This window comes from Metopolophium dirhodum, chromosome 1 (genome assembly GCF_019925205.1).
Source record: "Metopolophium dirhodum isolate CAU chromosome 1, ASM1992520v1, whole genome shotgun sequence".
NCBI lineage: Eukaryota > Metazoa > Arthropoda > Insecta > Hemiptera > Aphididae > Metopolophium > Metopolophium dirhodum.
In genome coordinates this window covers 114,248,321-114,265,208 of record NC_083560.1, presented here as the reverse complement: position 1 = coordinate 114,265,208, position 16,888 = coordinate 114,248,321, and the positions used below count along the sequence as shown (strand labels likewise).

At 33.6% G+C, this 16,888-nt stretch overlaps 1 protein-coding gene across 1 annotated transcript in view; it reads right to left on the bottom strand.

Moving 5' to 3' along the window:
- Window positions 1-560: 560 nt before the first annotated feature.
- LOC132934883 (homeobox protein engrailed-2-like) overlaps window positions 561-16,888 on the bottom strand; it is a 70,768-nt gene continuing 54,440 nt past the window's right edge. Inside the window, exons 3-4 of the mRNA XM_061001279.1 lie at window positions 7,406-7,737; window positions 561-1,307 (exon numbers count right to left, since the gene is read on the bottom strand). Of these exons, the coding sequence (XP_060857262.1) occupies window positions 1,287-1,307; window positions 7,406-7,737 (353 nt within the window). The 3' untranslated portion in view covers window positions 561-1,286. The remainder of the gene's footprint in view (window positions 1,308-7,405; window positions 7,738-16,888) is intronic.

Below are 16,888 nucleotides of genomic sequence, written 5' to 3'. Positions count from 1 at the left end.
TGTTTTAATCATTATATAGGTATTTTATGTTACCAATTACATTCTATGTCTGCAGTTGTAAATATAATATTATTTCTCTTCTCGACATATCAGGATCTTCAATGTTTTTATTGTGTTTACACTGTTTACAGTTACCAACGAGTAACCTGGCAGTCATAGATGTCGTTGTAGTACAATATTTACCATCGTATGAGGACTGAGACCTGTGCACCTAGAAACAACAACCTATCCTACCTAGGTATACATTTAATACTTAGTATAAGTACCTATATGTTGTTGGATAATAATAAATTATGAATAATGCATAAGTATAATGCACATACCAGCTATAAGTATATACTGCAGGTATTTACCGACGACTCTGCAAGTACCAACACTGCACTGTAACGTGATGGACTATTTATTTTTTCATACCGATTGTCCGATTGCTATAACTCTCTGTAATTGAAGTTAAACCTAATATAAACGTTTAAACCACTTGTTTCGCAATCGTTCGACGACAACCAGTCTACACAGTTTTTATACCAAACATGAAAATAAAAAAATAAAATCGATAGTCATAATGTTTTGTTTTGTTGTTTTTTCTAACTAAGAAATCGAATTTATATATTATTATATACATAGGCACACACAAAACTGCATTACATAATAAACAATATACATTATACATTATAATATGGCTAACAAAACTAGTGTTATTCGTATTTAACATGATATAGTAGGCAAATGTAACAATTTAATACAAAAGGAACTAATTTTTATTTTAAATTTAAAAATAAACATCTAAATCGTGCGTGGGCACACGTTTTGATTAATGTTTTTCATTTGTTCACTTTTAATATACAATTACACAAACTAATTTATCTCGAAAAGGTAATAAATCGCACACACATTCTTCAAACAATGTTACTGTACACATTTTACGTTTTGAAATCGGTCGACTAAATGCACGCCGACCGTTAATAATAATTAATAAATATCTAAATAAAAAAAAATAATAATAATAATAATTATGATAATAAAGATTTTTTTCGCATGGGTCCTAATATAAAATCGTAATATTATGTCAAAAACGCGTTTTCTTCGGTGGTGTAGGGTCATAATATCTATGGCGTTCCAACACATTTTTTCCCCGTCTACTGATGTACAACAACAACAATAATATTATTGTTAGGTATACCCATTTCCTGAAACAATGTCCGGGCACCACGTCGATATTTGCATCGGGCGGGCAGCAGCAGCGTTTGAGAGGTCACCGAATAGAATTACTGTTTTTTTATGCTTATTCAGTCGTTGATTTCCATAGCCTGAAACACAAAAAAAAGACAAACCTCATAAATATTATGTAGTGCAACATAAGGTCGAATAAGACGCGTATGCATTGACGGTGATTGGGTGGTGGAGAGTGTAACTATTATGGAGGCTCAGTCTCAAATAAATCCCCACCTTGAATTTTTTTAGATTCCATATTTGACAAGTATTATCATCTTACAGCAGGGGTCTTCTGCCTTTTCGGGCCACCTATTATTATTGACAATTCTCACGGGTCACATTCTCAAATACATGTGTTACAAAATATATGCTATATTCTTAAAATGTGTTCCCGAGCCTCATATAAGTATATAACCAGCCACCAGGCGGAGGTGGATTTAAGGACCCCTAGGTATATCATATTATGTAACAATAATATATGATATTGAATATTTTTTTATAATATTTTTTAATTATTTATTATATAAATTAAATTCTAATTTGGTGCACTTTTGGAGTCAAATAATTCAATCTATCTCATCCCGGAAATAAAAAAATGTGAAACGATCAGAAAAACAAAACACAATATTATGTTTGATTGTTGATTGTAATTAATGTTTATTGCACACACAAGAGCTAATACCTACAATTTATGATAATAAGGGAAAACATGTAGTATGAGGTGGGGACTATGCGTGTACTGACGTGCTGTTATGCGAATATGTTTGCCTATTTAAATATATATAACACTAACCTAAAAAAGCTTTAATCTCCACCCTTGTATATTATTACGGTCTATTCTATACACATAGCGTTGTTTGGGAAAATAATAGACAGTAATTATATTATGAAAACACTATAGCGCTAACGACCGACAATGTTATGGCGTGGTATACCTACTACCTATATATAGCGTGCAACTGACTCGGTAACGTAACCGAAATCCGCACAAGACAACGCCGGATACCAGGTATACTATATTATGATACAGTAAAAATAATAACTATTATATTATTATCATACGCGTCGCCGGAAAAATTACCCGCGCATTGTATTTGTCGTATATATATATATATATCATAACGCGAGAATAGGCTTTTGATTTTCGACCGCAATGTTCTCAACACGAAATCCACTGCGGGAAGGTCCCCTCGCACGGATCATATAAATGTAATGTGTATACAAAGTATACTTTCGAAAAGCAGTTTGCTGGTGTCGGCGTACGACGACAATAATATAATATTATACGATTTGTCCCCTGCACTTTTCCCTGTCCGTTTTTTTTTCTTTCGCCCAGCTGATAATAGTTTTTGAAATGGTCGTCGGTCACAATAATATTATGGCCTACTACTATTGTATATTGCGTGTCTCTCGACCGTATTGCGATATATATATACCTACCTACATATGTGTGTACGCGATATATTATAATATGGTTATTGTATACGACTATAAACTTTTCATAACCGGGTCCCTCCTGCACACCACCCCACCCGTGTAGTATATTTTATACATATTATTATTATAAGTACAGTATAACATTATCGTCTCTCATGTCGCTGAGACCGGTCAAAACATTTTTATCGTCAGCCCGTACGCATAGGTTACCTATTATAATATATCAATATATCATAAAATTATATTATGTTGGCCTGTCGACTGTCGACATACTCGTAAAAACCGTTGAGCTGCGGCCTGTTTGAAGGGGACGCAAAATAGGCTATCGCTTTAAGGCCCGAGACTAGGGTATAAAGCCCCGGGAAAAAAAAATAAAGAGATGTATACATATTAAACATCATATCAATAATTTTATTGTTACTGTTCTTTAAATTGTTTTCTCAGTTGTCACTTTATTAGGTAACTATAGTCCATATTGTAATTACTTGTTACTATAAATTATCGTTTTAAAATGGCTGTTTTATTTCAAAAATCAAGGCAGATACAAATTTATTATAATAATTTAAAATACAAATGGCATTCAATAATATGATACACTTTTTGGTTTTTATCTATAAGTTGTAAACTTCATTTACCCTATAGGTATGTACAGATATTTGAATGAATGCGTTATTATATTTTTTAAATGATTCAACGTAGACTTTTAGTGTGGGTTTGTCGGTTACATGCCAATATACAAATCTATGTTACTGCCAATATTATAGTAATGGCATGAAGTGTACATAACTATTGATGGACATCTGTTGCAGTTCGTGACGGCCACGAAAATTGACTATAAGGTACACGTAAATAATTAAATTGTGTGTGTTTGTTTTTGTTCATTATTATTGTAATAACTAACAGAAAAATCTGGGAGTTATATATTATTTAAATTTAGCGTTTGGATACGTTTTTTTTTTTACCAACGTGGGTATGTGGATTACGAAATCTCGTATCAAATTCTGTGTTTGGACATCGGCCATGCCACAAAATCGTGTATAAACGCCGACGATTTTAATAAGAATTTTTGGACGTTTGCTCGTCGTCATAATATATTCAAAAACTGTTTTAATTGAAAATTGTATTGAACGTAATATTAATACGACGAGTAAGTGTTCAATGCAGGGTAACTAATATTTTGAAAATATGAAAGTTTTGGTCAGGGAACAAACAGGGAGGGAGGAAGGGACTATTAACCGGTGGTAACCATTGGTTCGCCATTAAATTGTTCGCGTCCACAGTGCGGCTGTGACTATATCACGGCGATTCACGGTCATATATTATACTATGTGCATTATTTTATTAGTGTATAGGGCCACAGTGATTATCTCTACAAAATACATAAACACTTGTGGGGGGAAGAGGCTGAAACGAGTGAAAAACCTATTAAAAAGGCATAATATACGGAGGACGCGTACGCAGCGGCGTCGACGATGACACGTTTATGAATGTTTAATAACGCCGCCGCCGGACCGAGATGAGACGGACGTGTGTGCCGGTCGCGCGCGCTCGCGTGTGTGTGGTCGCCGGCACGATCAAACCCGCGCCGCCGGGACGACAACCAATGGTGCCCAAACAAGTCGCGAAAAGAACAATATTGGCAATCGGATGGTGTGTGGCTAATATCGATGTGAAATCGGTACTGACTGTTTCGTCTCAACCATAATAAATCTCAACGGCATGCAGTTCAACATAGAGGTCGAACTGTGATAAGATAGTCGACGATTTAGTACCTATCACTTGTCTGAAAATCGTCGGCGATTACCTTTCGCACAAATCGTAAAACGGGCAACTTCAATATGACGCACAATTTCGTTTTAATTACTTTTGATTTATATTATTATATTATTCACATTTGTAGCGATGTGCTAATGATGATAGTTAAACTTGTATTTTAAACAGTTATTGTGTTATAGGTATAATTAAAAATCAGTGCCGCACCTAGGATTTTTTTAAGGGGGAGGGGGGTAATATATATACATGTGTATCACACTATCACTGTATATAAATTAAAATACATCTACTAAGTCAAAGACAATTTATAATGTATGGGTCTCTATCATTTTCTGTACTATTTTTATCAGTTCCTCATTATACCAAAGTACGAGATGAATTCAAACACGCTTATACCCTCAATGATTCCTTTTAAATCTTGTACACTCACTTTGTATGTTTTTGATTTTTGAAAAAGACACATATATAGAGCATTCTTATATAGGATCCTTCTTCGTAAAGACCCTGGTGCACCCAGCATTGCAATAATAATTTTCTCTATGATTCTGTCTTGATGAAACTTAGCACAGTAATTTAAATAGTTATATATGTATACGATATTGGATAAACACCGGTAAATTAACGAATTCCCATCAATCGATGTTTGAAAATTTGTTGTAATCGGTAATGTAATAACTAATAATCATCGATACATGGGAATTTCTCAAACGTTCATATACATTCTGTATAAACTTCTCCAGAAGGCGTACCTAGCCTGACGTTGTCTGTGTCTAGACGAGTTAGAGATAGTAAATAGTAAAGTAGTAGGTATTTGCTCAACGATCAAGCTGAAAGGTGATTTTTGCTATTGAGCGAGATCTACCTGAGAACCGTACCTATATGTGTTAAATAAATCAGTTATAATTCATAAAAAGATACGAGTTTTTATTTAATTCAGACTAGAATTTAACAATTCTACATACAAGACTTTCAAAATATTAGGTGAGGAAATAAGGAACCATTACATTTTCTATGTTTTGTGTGTCAAGTGACAGTGAAAAGAGTCAAAATCTCTATTAATTATACCATGTAGGTATGGAGAATGCGAATATAAACGTTTGGTGAAAATGTGAAGTATCTAAGGTTGTTAGTTTTTGAATTACAATAAAATATGAAATTCGTTAATTTATGGGTGAATATCCATAGGTAACATACAAAATTGTTAACCTTCAAATGCCCATAAACAATTTATGTGGCTTTCCGGTAAACTTTTTTTTGGTTCTCCAAGGTAAAAAAACTTATGAGGTATAACTTTCATTACATTTTCGAATCATATACCTAAGAAGAAAATTTTTTTTGAATTTGCATAGACATTTATTAGAAAAAAGTTATTCGTTTGTGAGTTATATCTGCTAAAAACATATAATCGATTTTGTCGAAAATCGGTGTTGCGTAAAAATTAAGGTCTTTCCGTAATTTTTTTTTTTCCTGACGTTTTTTTAAAAATACTGGGGATTTTCATTGTTGAAAGTTGATTTCAAAAGTATCAATTAGAACCAATTTCCTACCAGGAACCACAAAAAAAATGAAAAAATGTTATCGTTTAAAATTCACATTTACAACATTTTAAAGAACATTAGGTACACGTATATTACTATATTATGTAATGTAACCGTGAACATTTGAAATTTCCACCAAATTTTCAAAATATTTTGACTCTTTTCGAGCTCAGAGAAATTTTTGAATTTTGTAAAATGTTTTAATTATTGTTGATAAAAATAAAATCATATCGATATTTGTATCGCAATATCGAATAAATAATAGATATTCGCTATTGACTTTGTCTTCACTTAATTTGTTTGTTTATAAATGGTGTTATTAACAATGTTGTCTCTTTAAAAGCATTCTTAAAATTTGAATTTTCATCCAAGTGTTTACGAAAATTATGCGTCAACTAGTGCAACTTTCCGCTGCGGCAGGATTTTCGAGGAAACCAACAACAACGAGAAGCTTATGGAAATGAGGAGCGCCTTAAACCCGTCGCCGCTGGCTGGACTTTTACAATATATTTACCACGCACGTCTACAACCATCATCATCACTGCGCAATAAATTGTTATGCCTTATAAAATATTACAACAGCCCGTGTGTTTATTATCATATACCTACGATAATAATATATTATACGAGTCCTTTTTCCCGGTGCACGCCAATGTTTATGAATGGTCCTCGAACGAATTTCGGTGTAGGTATACGCTTTCACACACACACACACACACACACACGCACGTACAAACATACAACACCCGTATGGAGTCGATTAGGTATTAAAACCACCACGGACATAGAAGATAATATTATTCTATTTTTTAGATTTAAGACACCCACGAAACAGGTTTCGGTGGGAGTTCGGCGGACGCATTGATGACGACCAAAACAAACACAAAATGTATCATTCTACGTGCTTTATTATTTATAATTGTGAATGCAAATTTTCGATTTTTGCAGTAGGTTGCACGTTCTATGCGTAAAATCTTTACGTATTTTACAAGCTTATGCATCGACCAGCTCGAAATAAAATTTTCCTGATTTTAAAAGCATACAGTTTTAAGTTTTGTTTAGCGTTATCGTTGTTGAATAACCTACATTACTTAAGTTACACTACAGTAGTTTATAATGGGTGATTTCGATTTATCGATAATATTTTTGTAAACCAAAGAAGTACCTAATCTATATTTTAGAAACACTAGATAACCTACCTACCTATGTCCTGATATTTTTTTTATGCGTTATACGATAAATTATATTTCAACAATATCTATTTCCAAAACAATGCATTTAATGTCGTTATCACTATCACTATATTGCAATTCCCTGATATCTCGATGATACCATTAATTATTCAAAATATTTAAATGTATATCAAACAAAATATTTTTTGAATTCAATTTGTTTGCATGTTAACGGGTCTTTGTAGAGTTATAAATTTATGATAATGCACTTACTTGAGCCGCGGCCAGCTGTTCCTCTTCCTCCTTAGTAACCATGACCGTGCTGTGGTTGTACAGGCCCTGGGCCATCAGCTGCAGGGCGAGCGGGTTTTTGGTACCACTAGCCTTCTTGATCTTGGCCCGCTTGTTCTGGAACCATATTTTTATCTGGGCCTCGTTCAGACCTAGCTCGTTGGCCAGCTCCTGTCTCCGTCTCTCAGTCAAGTACCGATTCTCGGTGAACTCTTTCTTAAGCCGGGCCAGCTGGTCGCCACTAAACGCAGTCCGAGGCCTCTTCTCGTCCTGCTGCTGCTTGTCCTTTTTCTTCGCACGCCGCGTCCTAGGACCTGAAATGACAAAACACACGGTTAATAACGGCAGTGTAATCGGAGAGAGAAAGGAGATTTGTTTGAGTGAAATTAGTTTAAGAAATGTAATTAAAAGTAAAATACAGTTTATTATTTTTTTTGATCGGCATGAAATGTTATTACGATTTTGCCAACGCATTATTCAAGCAAGATAAAAAATACTTATAACAATGAACTATCAATATTATTTTAAGATTTTTATAATTTATATTTATTGCATAAGCAATTGAAAGCTTAAAACGTACTTTAATATTCTAAAAATGAAGTTAAAAAATAAGTAAATCTATGGCCAAATTCTTATTTGATATTCTTAAATATGTGTATTTTTACAAAAAAAAAATGTCAGTAAGTTTGTATATGAAAAAGTTAATTAAGTTTGAATATTAAAAAAATTGTAAACAGTACCTAATATATTTCATTAGGTAATTAATAATATGATAATTACGTATCAGCTATTATTGTAATTTATTTGACTGAAATAAATAAATTAATTAATTAACTTTTAATATACTCTTAGTATATAATTGATTTACAGTAGATAGGTCTAGTAGGTGATATCAATAAGTACTATCAATACTAGTCCGTAGGTGTATTATAATTTATAAGCTATAGATACGAGAGTTGAAGAATAAAATATATTGTTGATCATGACATGGCCACAAGATCAAAAGCTCAAATCAATGTCTTATTTATTCTAAATTTACGAAATTGCTTATATGCATATTACAATTAATAAAAATTGTATTCGTACCAAATATTATGTACCTATTAATAATTGTTGACATTTCATTAATTGTTCAATCATTATGAAATTTATTTATAACGAACAAAATATACCACAGTTAACGTACCATATTGTACAATAAACCAAAAAAAAATGCAACTAAGTTCGATTGCCACACATGACCACCGAGGACCACATCACCACCTCAGCTGAGCCTTAGTATAATCATTGTATACGTTACGAGCAGTGCCAAAATTAATTGTTTAATCGTTGTATGTATTTGTATATAGTTTTTGAGGATTATAAATACATAGTCTGTTGACCCACTAGTGCAAGACTCGAAGACAGGAAAACGACATTCGTCGCGGTATTTTCCAGTACCAGTAATAGTTTTTGTATCGCGACGTGAGACGACATATATAAGCACAATTCTCGACTCATAACTCACTTCGAGATGTTAAAATGCCCACGGAGACTGCACACCATATATAGTCGTTTGACGACGGGGGGTCAACATATATTGAAGATATCAAAACCCTGTGTGATGTACATACATTACGATAATGCCGGACAAAAAGTAAACCATGACTCCGGGTATCGCGTCCTCCCGACGACACATGTGATTCGCATGTGGTACATTGCTATAAAATAATAGCACAGTAAACAAAAGACGAAGATATTAATATTGCATCATCGGTCACTCATGTTTTTCTCGAACTACTACTGTAGGTTGTTCTCCGCGGCAGTGACAACATTTTCGACCAAACGGTTTTCCCTCGATATCGATCTTTCTTTGTTACTACTAGCATAGTTTCGTAAATGTAAAGTTATAAAAAAAATTTAATTTTCCCCCACTTATGAATATAGGGCCGTTTAACGTATACTCTATCTCAAACTACACTGCGTACTTTTATCCCCTTTCACAGGTCACTACCTATGCCTTTATGTGGGAGATGCGCGTCACCGGACGGCAACAGGTCAGCAGTCAGGTGTATTCTACTTTAAGACAGAGTATTGAAAAGGACGTATAATATATGGAGGAGAGATGAGTATTGACAATACTATGTTGACAACTGTTTGCGCTCAATTTATTATTATTTTAAACTTTGATGGACAGTCGAAAAAAATTATGGAGTTTGGCGATTGGGCATAATATACAAACTAATATTTAACAATATGTATTACATATAATTTGTTATTAACTTTTAAGGTAAAATAGCAATCAAAATGTGCGCAAAAACGGTTTTTATACATATACCTACCACATACTATAGGAGCAGAAATATTGAAAAGGTGGATTTCAAAGGCGATTATTATATTATATTATATTGAAATAATATATCTCTTGCACTTTGTGTGGGGGTAGCCCCGTTTGTACACTATTTATTATGTTTCTTTTATCGTGGTCCTCTAATGCAGACATATGGATATGGGATATCCTATATTGTATTTAATTTGTTAGCGTTATTTTATCTAAAAGTATACATAATATTATAGTATGCAACATGCATGCGTGTGCATATCCGTTTGCGTTTGTACCTATGTATGTGTTAGGTTAGGTTAGGTGTGTGTGTGTGTGTGTGTATGCATCGGTAAAGATGTGTGTGTATAGATAGGCAATAACCGGTCGGATGTATCGTGTGTGGTCATACAAGCGGAAGTGACGGTAATTATAAATTATTCAGATTCAAATTTGTACGTAATTTTTTTTTATACGAAATTTTGCGACGTCGTCGGATGTGTATAAAGTGTACTATATAACATATTATTATACATATTATATATAATGTAAACTTACATATTATATTATAGTAAGACGAGTACCTACACACGAGTTTCACGTGGTCCTCGTCTGGAAATCCTAAAGTCGCATTGCGCCTTTAATGCCATATTATGTACACACACATACCGACCATAGCAGACCTGCTTTGTACCTATACCTATATATATGCAGATCAGATACACTATACACTATATACGCCGAATGTCGGCGCGCCGCAGTGATCCCACGCCGTGGCGTTTAATAGCGTCGTAAATGCAGGCGACCAGGTCGGCGTCGTATAAAAATAATAATAATACAAGAATGTGTTATCGCTCGTTATTATACTATTGCACCCCTCTGCCTGAAAACGTCAATCGATATAATATTATAGGTACAGTGCCGTCACCTGCAGTTCGGGAGTTACGAAAATCATGGTGCAACATTCGCATCAAGTCTTAACAAATGCAAAACTCTTAACGACAAACCTAGTCCTACCTGGTACTCGTATATCTAACATCAACCGTGCGTGTATCTATGTCTCAAAAACAACAATCGATCCTTAAGTATCTGTGAGGAAAGGGGTGACCACTCCTCAGACAAGGCGGCGTATAGCAGTTCCAAAGTCACCGCGGTGGTCACACTTTATTCCGGGCCTACAGAAAAATATATTGCCATCGATAACGTTGGAGGCATGACATAATACGATGACACTTATTATAACGGTGCTACCTTGCAGGAGATTAAACTATGGGCCTGAAATAGTATGTCAACAGCGCCGCATAGACGAAATAAAACCAATAAGGATCCCTGTCATTTACACCCATTCCGTATGATAAGCGAAGTAGCCGTAATATCGTCACCAACACAAATCCCGAGAGTATATATCAGCCTCTATAATTACTTGTCTGTTAACAATCTACGTATGCTAACTTTCGTCTAACACTGTTAGTTTATATCGGCTATGATATTGAAATGATTCGAGTGATAATAATAATAAAGGATGTCGAAAATCACGACGCATGAGTAGATATATATTGTGTCGTGCTGTAAGAGATATCCAACTAATTGAAATTGCATGAACTTAGCAGTTGTCACGAATCTCGTGAAGTAAAAAACACATATTATATTATGTTACAAGACCGGAGGCATTGATTTATAACTATATAATATATGTACAAATATTTTACTCGTTTAGCCAACTGTTTGAAATCTATTTTTATCTTATACAACTTAATATTATATTTATTTTTTTGTTTTGACTTTCTTTTTGTTTAATAGTTTTTTAGCTATGTGTCAGTCTTTTAAACAACGAATATAATCTATATTATAAAGAGGAAACATTTTGATGTTTGTAACTAATAAGTCAACTCAAAAACTAATGGACTGATTTCAAAAATTCTTTCACCATTAGAATGTTACATAATCCCTGAATAACATGGGCTAATTTAAAAAGGGTAAATTAGAGGTCCGACCCGGGGAGGTATTGTAAATAGTTATTTTGAGATTTACGATAGAAATGTTTGTTTGTAAATGGTTGCTATTGGTTTTTATAATTATTATTATTAAAGCGATACGCCTGTTGGCGCAGTGGCAGTTCTATGTATTTTAGATAAAAATAGGTAGGCACCTATCCGCGTGGCTCATGATCATACTAATAAATCATTGTGACCACATACGCCAACACTTAGATATTAGTCATTACCTACATCAAATTAACTACTTAGATTTATACTAGGTATTGAATTGTGCTCATGTGTCAAGTAAATTTATATCAAGATTCACGATAACATCACTTTTTATTATATATTTAATTGAGCCACCAAAATATTAAATATGTCATAGTATACGAAAGATAAAATTGACACTTAAACTCCGCAGACATTCGAAAAGGGACTTCATATTATATTGTTTTGTACCTACAGTTCAATTCCATAGCCTTATTTTTAGTTGTTTTTGCTCCATCATATTATGCACTGTTTCGATCAACCACCTATATTAATCATTATATTTTGCACAAATGGATAAACGATGTTTTGATATTTAGTTCACGTGAGCATACGCTGCAGTGTCACCGATATCGGTATAATTTTTATATATTTCCTTTCACGTCGGGTTCGAGTATTTATTATAAAATGTTCTTTATATTTATTTTGCGACGGCGATGCCTATACGCCACCGGACACGATAATGAAATATATTATATTATAACATTTTATAAGTACACACACTTATATGACTCCGCTATAATTGGGCTCGCGACTTCTATAAGTTTATCTCCCAAGGAGGGGGGGGGGGTATCTATGTATACATCTTGACATAGATAGATCCCTCGGGACACTTGCTGCCCGTCACTACAGGCGCCCAAGGGTTACACCCACGCGATTTAATTTTACTATACCTACAAACCAACTTACCAACTACATAATATTATTATTATTATTTTAAATCATTATATACAGGTATGACGCGCGTGCATCCATATGTCAGATACACATACATTTAAGTCGTAGGAGTTGTTTCGTTTTATAATAATTGTGCGTAGATTGTGCGTAGATGTAGTACCGATTGGCGATTACGACGGATCGGCCAGTAAACGACAGCGAATGGTTATTATTAATATTTTCCGATTCCAATGCGTAAAAATCGCAGTAGGTAAAAACAGTGTTTCAAATACATAGGTTTTTATACCAATTTTTTTCAGTAGCGATACAAATTTCTTTTTTTTATATGATATCAATAAATTGTTAAACCTACAATTTTTTTTTTTTAAAACTGATGTAGGTAAGTAGGTAGGTAGGTAAGTACCTATATCTAAATCGAAATTTGAACGGGTAGTTACTGATTTATTAAACTTATTATGTACTAAAGATAAAAGTCCTTAATAATAATAATAGTTTTACATGCAACATAAAGTAGATGTAATATTTAGTCTGACTCTTACAACATGTTAATATTTTAGTTAATAAGTAACCAAAAATAATACTAAAGTAATAAACTAATAGATTTTTATAATTTTTCAAATATAGCCCCGTATTATTCAAACCTATTATGATCATGTGGATTATTATAATTCATCATTAGTATATTAATATTATAAATATAATTAATAATTCAGTAATTAAAAATAATCACTTAAATAATTTACAGTAAAAAAGGGGGGTTTTCATTTGAAACAAAGAAGTTAGTACCTATCGCATCGCAGGTTTAAGGTACAAAACATGATCCTATATGAGAATATGTTAGGTACCTTCTTAAAAACTGAAAAATTTTGAATAAACGCATGATCAAAGAAAAATATGTGGGGTGAGTATGCTCGTCAACGATAAAGTATAATGAAGAAAGTCGCATGTGGTTGGAAGTTTACTCATTTTTGTGTTACCTATAAACGTTTGAATTCTCTTGCTCGTTCCTAATTATACGATTGAGCCCACGCGACTCGCCCGCAAGGAGTATTATTATTATACATATATAGTTCGATCCAGTTACCCGACGTCAAATAACTACCTATATGTACCAGCGACGATACGTTGATTTATTATCGACAGATACATTTTTAATAGATTTTCAGTAAATCATTTAGGGCGATGTTTATACGACAAACCCACATAGTATAATCGCGTAAAAAAAAGATAAATAATAAAAACGAAATGACGATAGAAATCGTGGACATCGTGGGACCTAATAATAATGTTATATTTATCGGACGGATAACACATTAAAATTTTTACTGTGCCTTCGATTTCAACGGTTAGGTAAGTAACCTATACAGCGAACATCAATCACGTGTTGGACAAACGTCACTTGACTTTGATGATTATTGCTGCTGTCGTCATGTTATTATTACCATGATATCGTTATTTTTGTATATAAATACAAAAATAATTTAATAATCAAACGCGAACACATTTTTATTATTGCTATATTATTGTGTGTAACCGATAAAATATATTTACTGTCTCGGTGCTGCAGGTCTGAATATTTTATGTTCGTGCGATCATTAAAATAAATGTCAAATAGTCTGCGCACACCGTAATAATGTGCAATAAAATATATTATTACATATTACATCGTATAGGTACATATAATAATATATAGTGTGAGAATGTGAGATGAGTCATCCGTCGGACCAGTGCGTTATTATTGAGCGCAAAATAAGAACGTAGGTATACGAGTGATACTTATAATGTATATATATATATAATAATATTTATAATACCCAATGGTTTCAAGACCCGTCTGCAGCGCACTATAAAAACACACAGAAACCGCTGAGCGCGGCTAAATGAAAAGTCTCGAAATGTAGGAAATTGCGGCAAAATATGTCCATATACCTAATATTATGCAAAAATTCTGTTCGACACAGGTTAATCGATATATTTATTGTTATTTTTTTCTCACGCTCAGAGGGGGTCATGATAGTAGTCGAATATTATTAAATTGAATCAGTAGGTACAGTGCAATGCAACGATTGATCTTCCGATGCGGCGGCAGTTACGCATTATGATAAAAATATAGTAACACACACGCGACGGACGTTTCGGGGTAACGAACGGATTATTATTTTATAGCTATTTTTTATTTTTGGATCCGTACTAGCGGCGACGAGTCTGTCAAACCGACAAATCTCTACGGTTTAGAAATATTAATACGTCATATATATTGTATACACGCGGCGGTCCCGCCCACAGCTACTTTACGATATTATCATAATTTTAACTGTACATACGGCGGCGGCGGCGGCTCTATATATCACCCTCCCCGGCCCACTTAAATTGTTATATCCCGCTTGCATATTATAATATACATGAGTGTGTGTGTGTGGTAAAATGTTAATTATTAAAATGAAATGTAAGAACGATGTGCGCATGATATGTTGATCCGTCGCATATCATTATACATCGTATCGCATAATATTATGATGTGTGCCGCAGCGAAATTCGGATATAATTTTTCGTATTTATCATAATATTATACTTACGTTATTATTTTTATATTGTATATTAGTGACATTGCGGCAACGAGTGTATATAATATCATTCGATAAAACTCGTTTCGGAATAATAATTATATGTTGATATAATGATCCAACGGCGTGTTCCCGGCGTCGATTATATCGTTAATTATTTAGAGTCTATAGTTGAATACAACTGATATAATATATTATAATATGTACTATGTACACGTATATTAGTGACGCGGCGATCGAGGTATTCCAGAAATCTATAGATCGATGAATGATATACACTCGTCTCCTCCCGTTCGAACTCGACATTTTATATAATATGGTATTTATAAATTTAATTCGAATACCCGATTAGGTAAATCGGAAAAAATAAAAATCATACCCTATATATTATGATAACCGTGACGACATTTGTTTTTACCAAAATCGTTTGAAAATTATCTGTAATTAGAATTAAAGTTATCTACGAGGATAAACATGCAGGTGAGAAACCGATCCACAATTTGGCGTGTACATTAGCCCAATAAAATGTAGGTACCCATCATTGTCATTATTGTTATTGTTATGGGTACGTGTTGTTATTTCATCCTTCAAACGTTGTTTGGACGAGCCTAAAACGCTGATACCTGCTAATTATTATATTATATTATAACTGTTTGGATCTCACTTTTTGCGTATTTTTGTTTTATATTTGTTTGGTGTTGGCAATCTTATTTTTTCAATACGTCAGCTTTTCGTGTACTTACTTCTTCCTATATTTGAATAAAACAAAACAAAAACAAATATTATTAAAATGTTGACATAATTATTGGAACAATGGTAAAAAATGGTGGGTGTAATAGGTAATAATATAATATGCAACAATAAAGGTATTCAGTCTACGGTACTTACAATCTAGGTAGGTATTATTACATATTATTCAAAAATAGGTTTAACTACTTTCGAGAACGCGATAACATTAATTATATTATTGATATTTATTGAGCTTGTGCAACTGCCATGCCAGCGACAAACCGAATCTCAAGGACTCTCCCCGCGCGTATAGGTAGGTACATTATTATAATAGTAGGTACCTATACCTACTATTATAGACATAATTATTAACGATAAATCGTCGAAATATTGCTCGAAACATGTGCGTGACCCAGATTCGTATTTTACAATATAGTCATTAGGTCTTATATACATATTATTTCATTCATCGATACCCCCGCGATGGTTGTTCAGTAATAATGATAATAATAATAATGACTAATATAAGTATAAGTTCCGTCTATACAGACCGGCTAATAATAATAATATTAATTACCGCGAAGTCTGTGCCACGGTAATTTGCCCATATATACATAATAACTAATAAGTGTGCGTGTGCTCACACGGCGCACGCATGCATGGAGGTGGTGTCGACTCGACTTTGCCGGTCGTATAGACGACGGTGTTGTGCATAATATACAGGGTAAACAATTTTCGTTCTCAATCGTCACTCGTCCAATACTGCTCTGATGTGTGGGGGCGTGTTCACGTTTACGCGAGTATAAAGGGGGCTTAGGCAACCCCCAAAACCAAGTAACTGTGCATCGTCATTTTATTCTACAATTTTAAAATTAAACCCAATAAAAATTATTTAAAAATTTGTTTTTGTGGTGCAGTATTTCTGATGGGTGATACGATAAGACACACC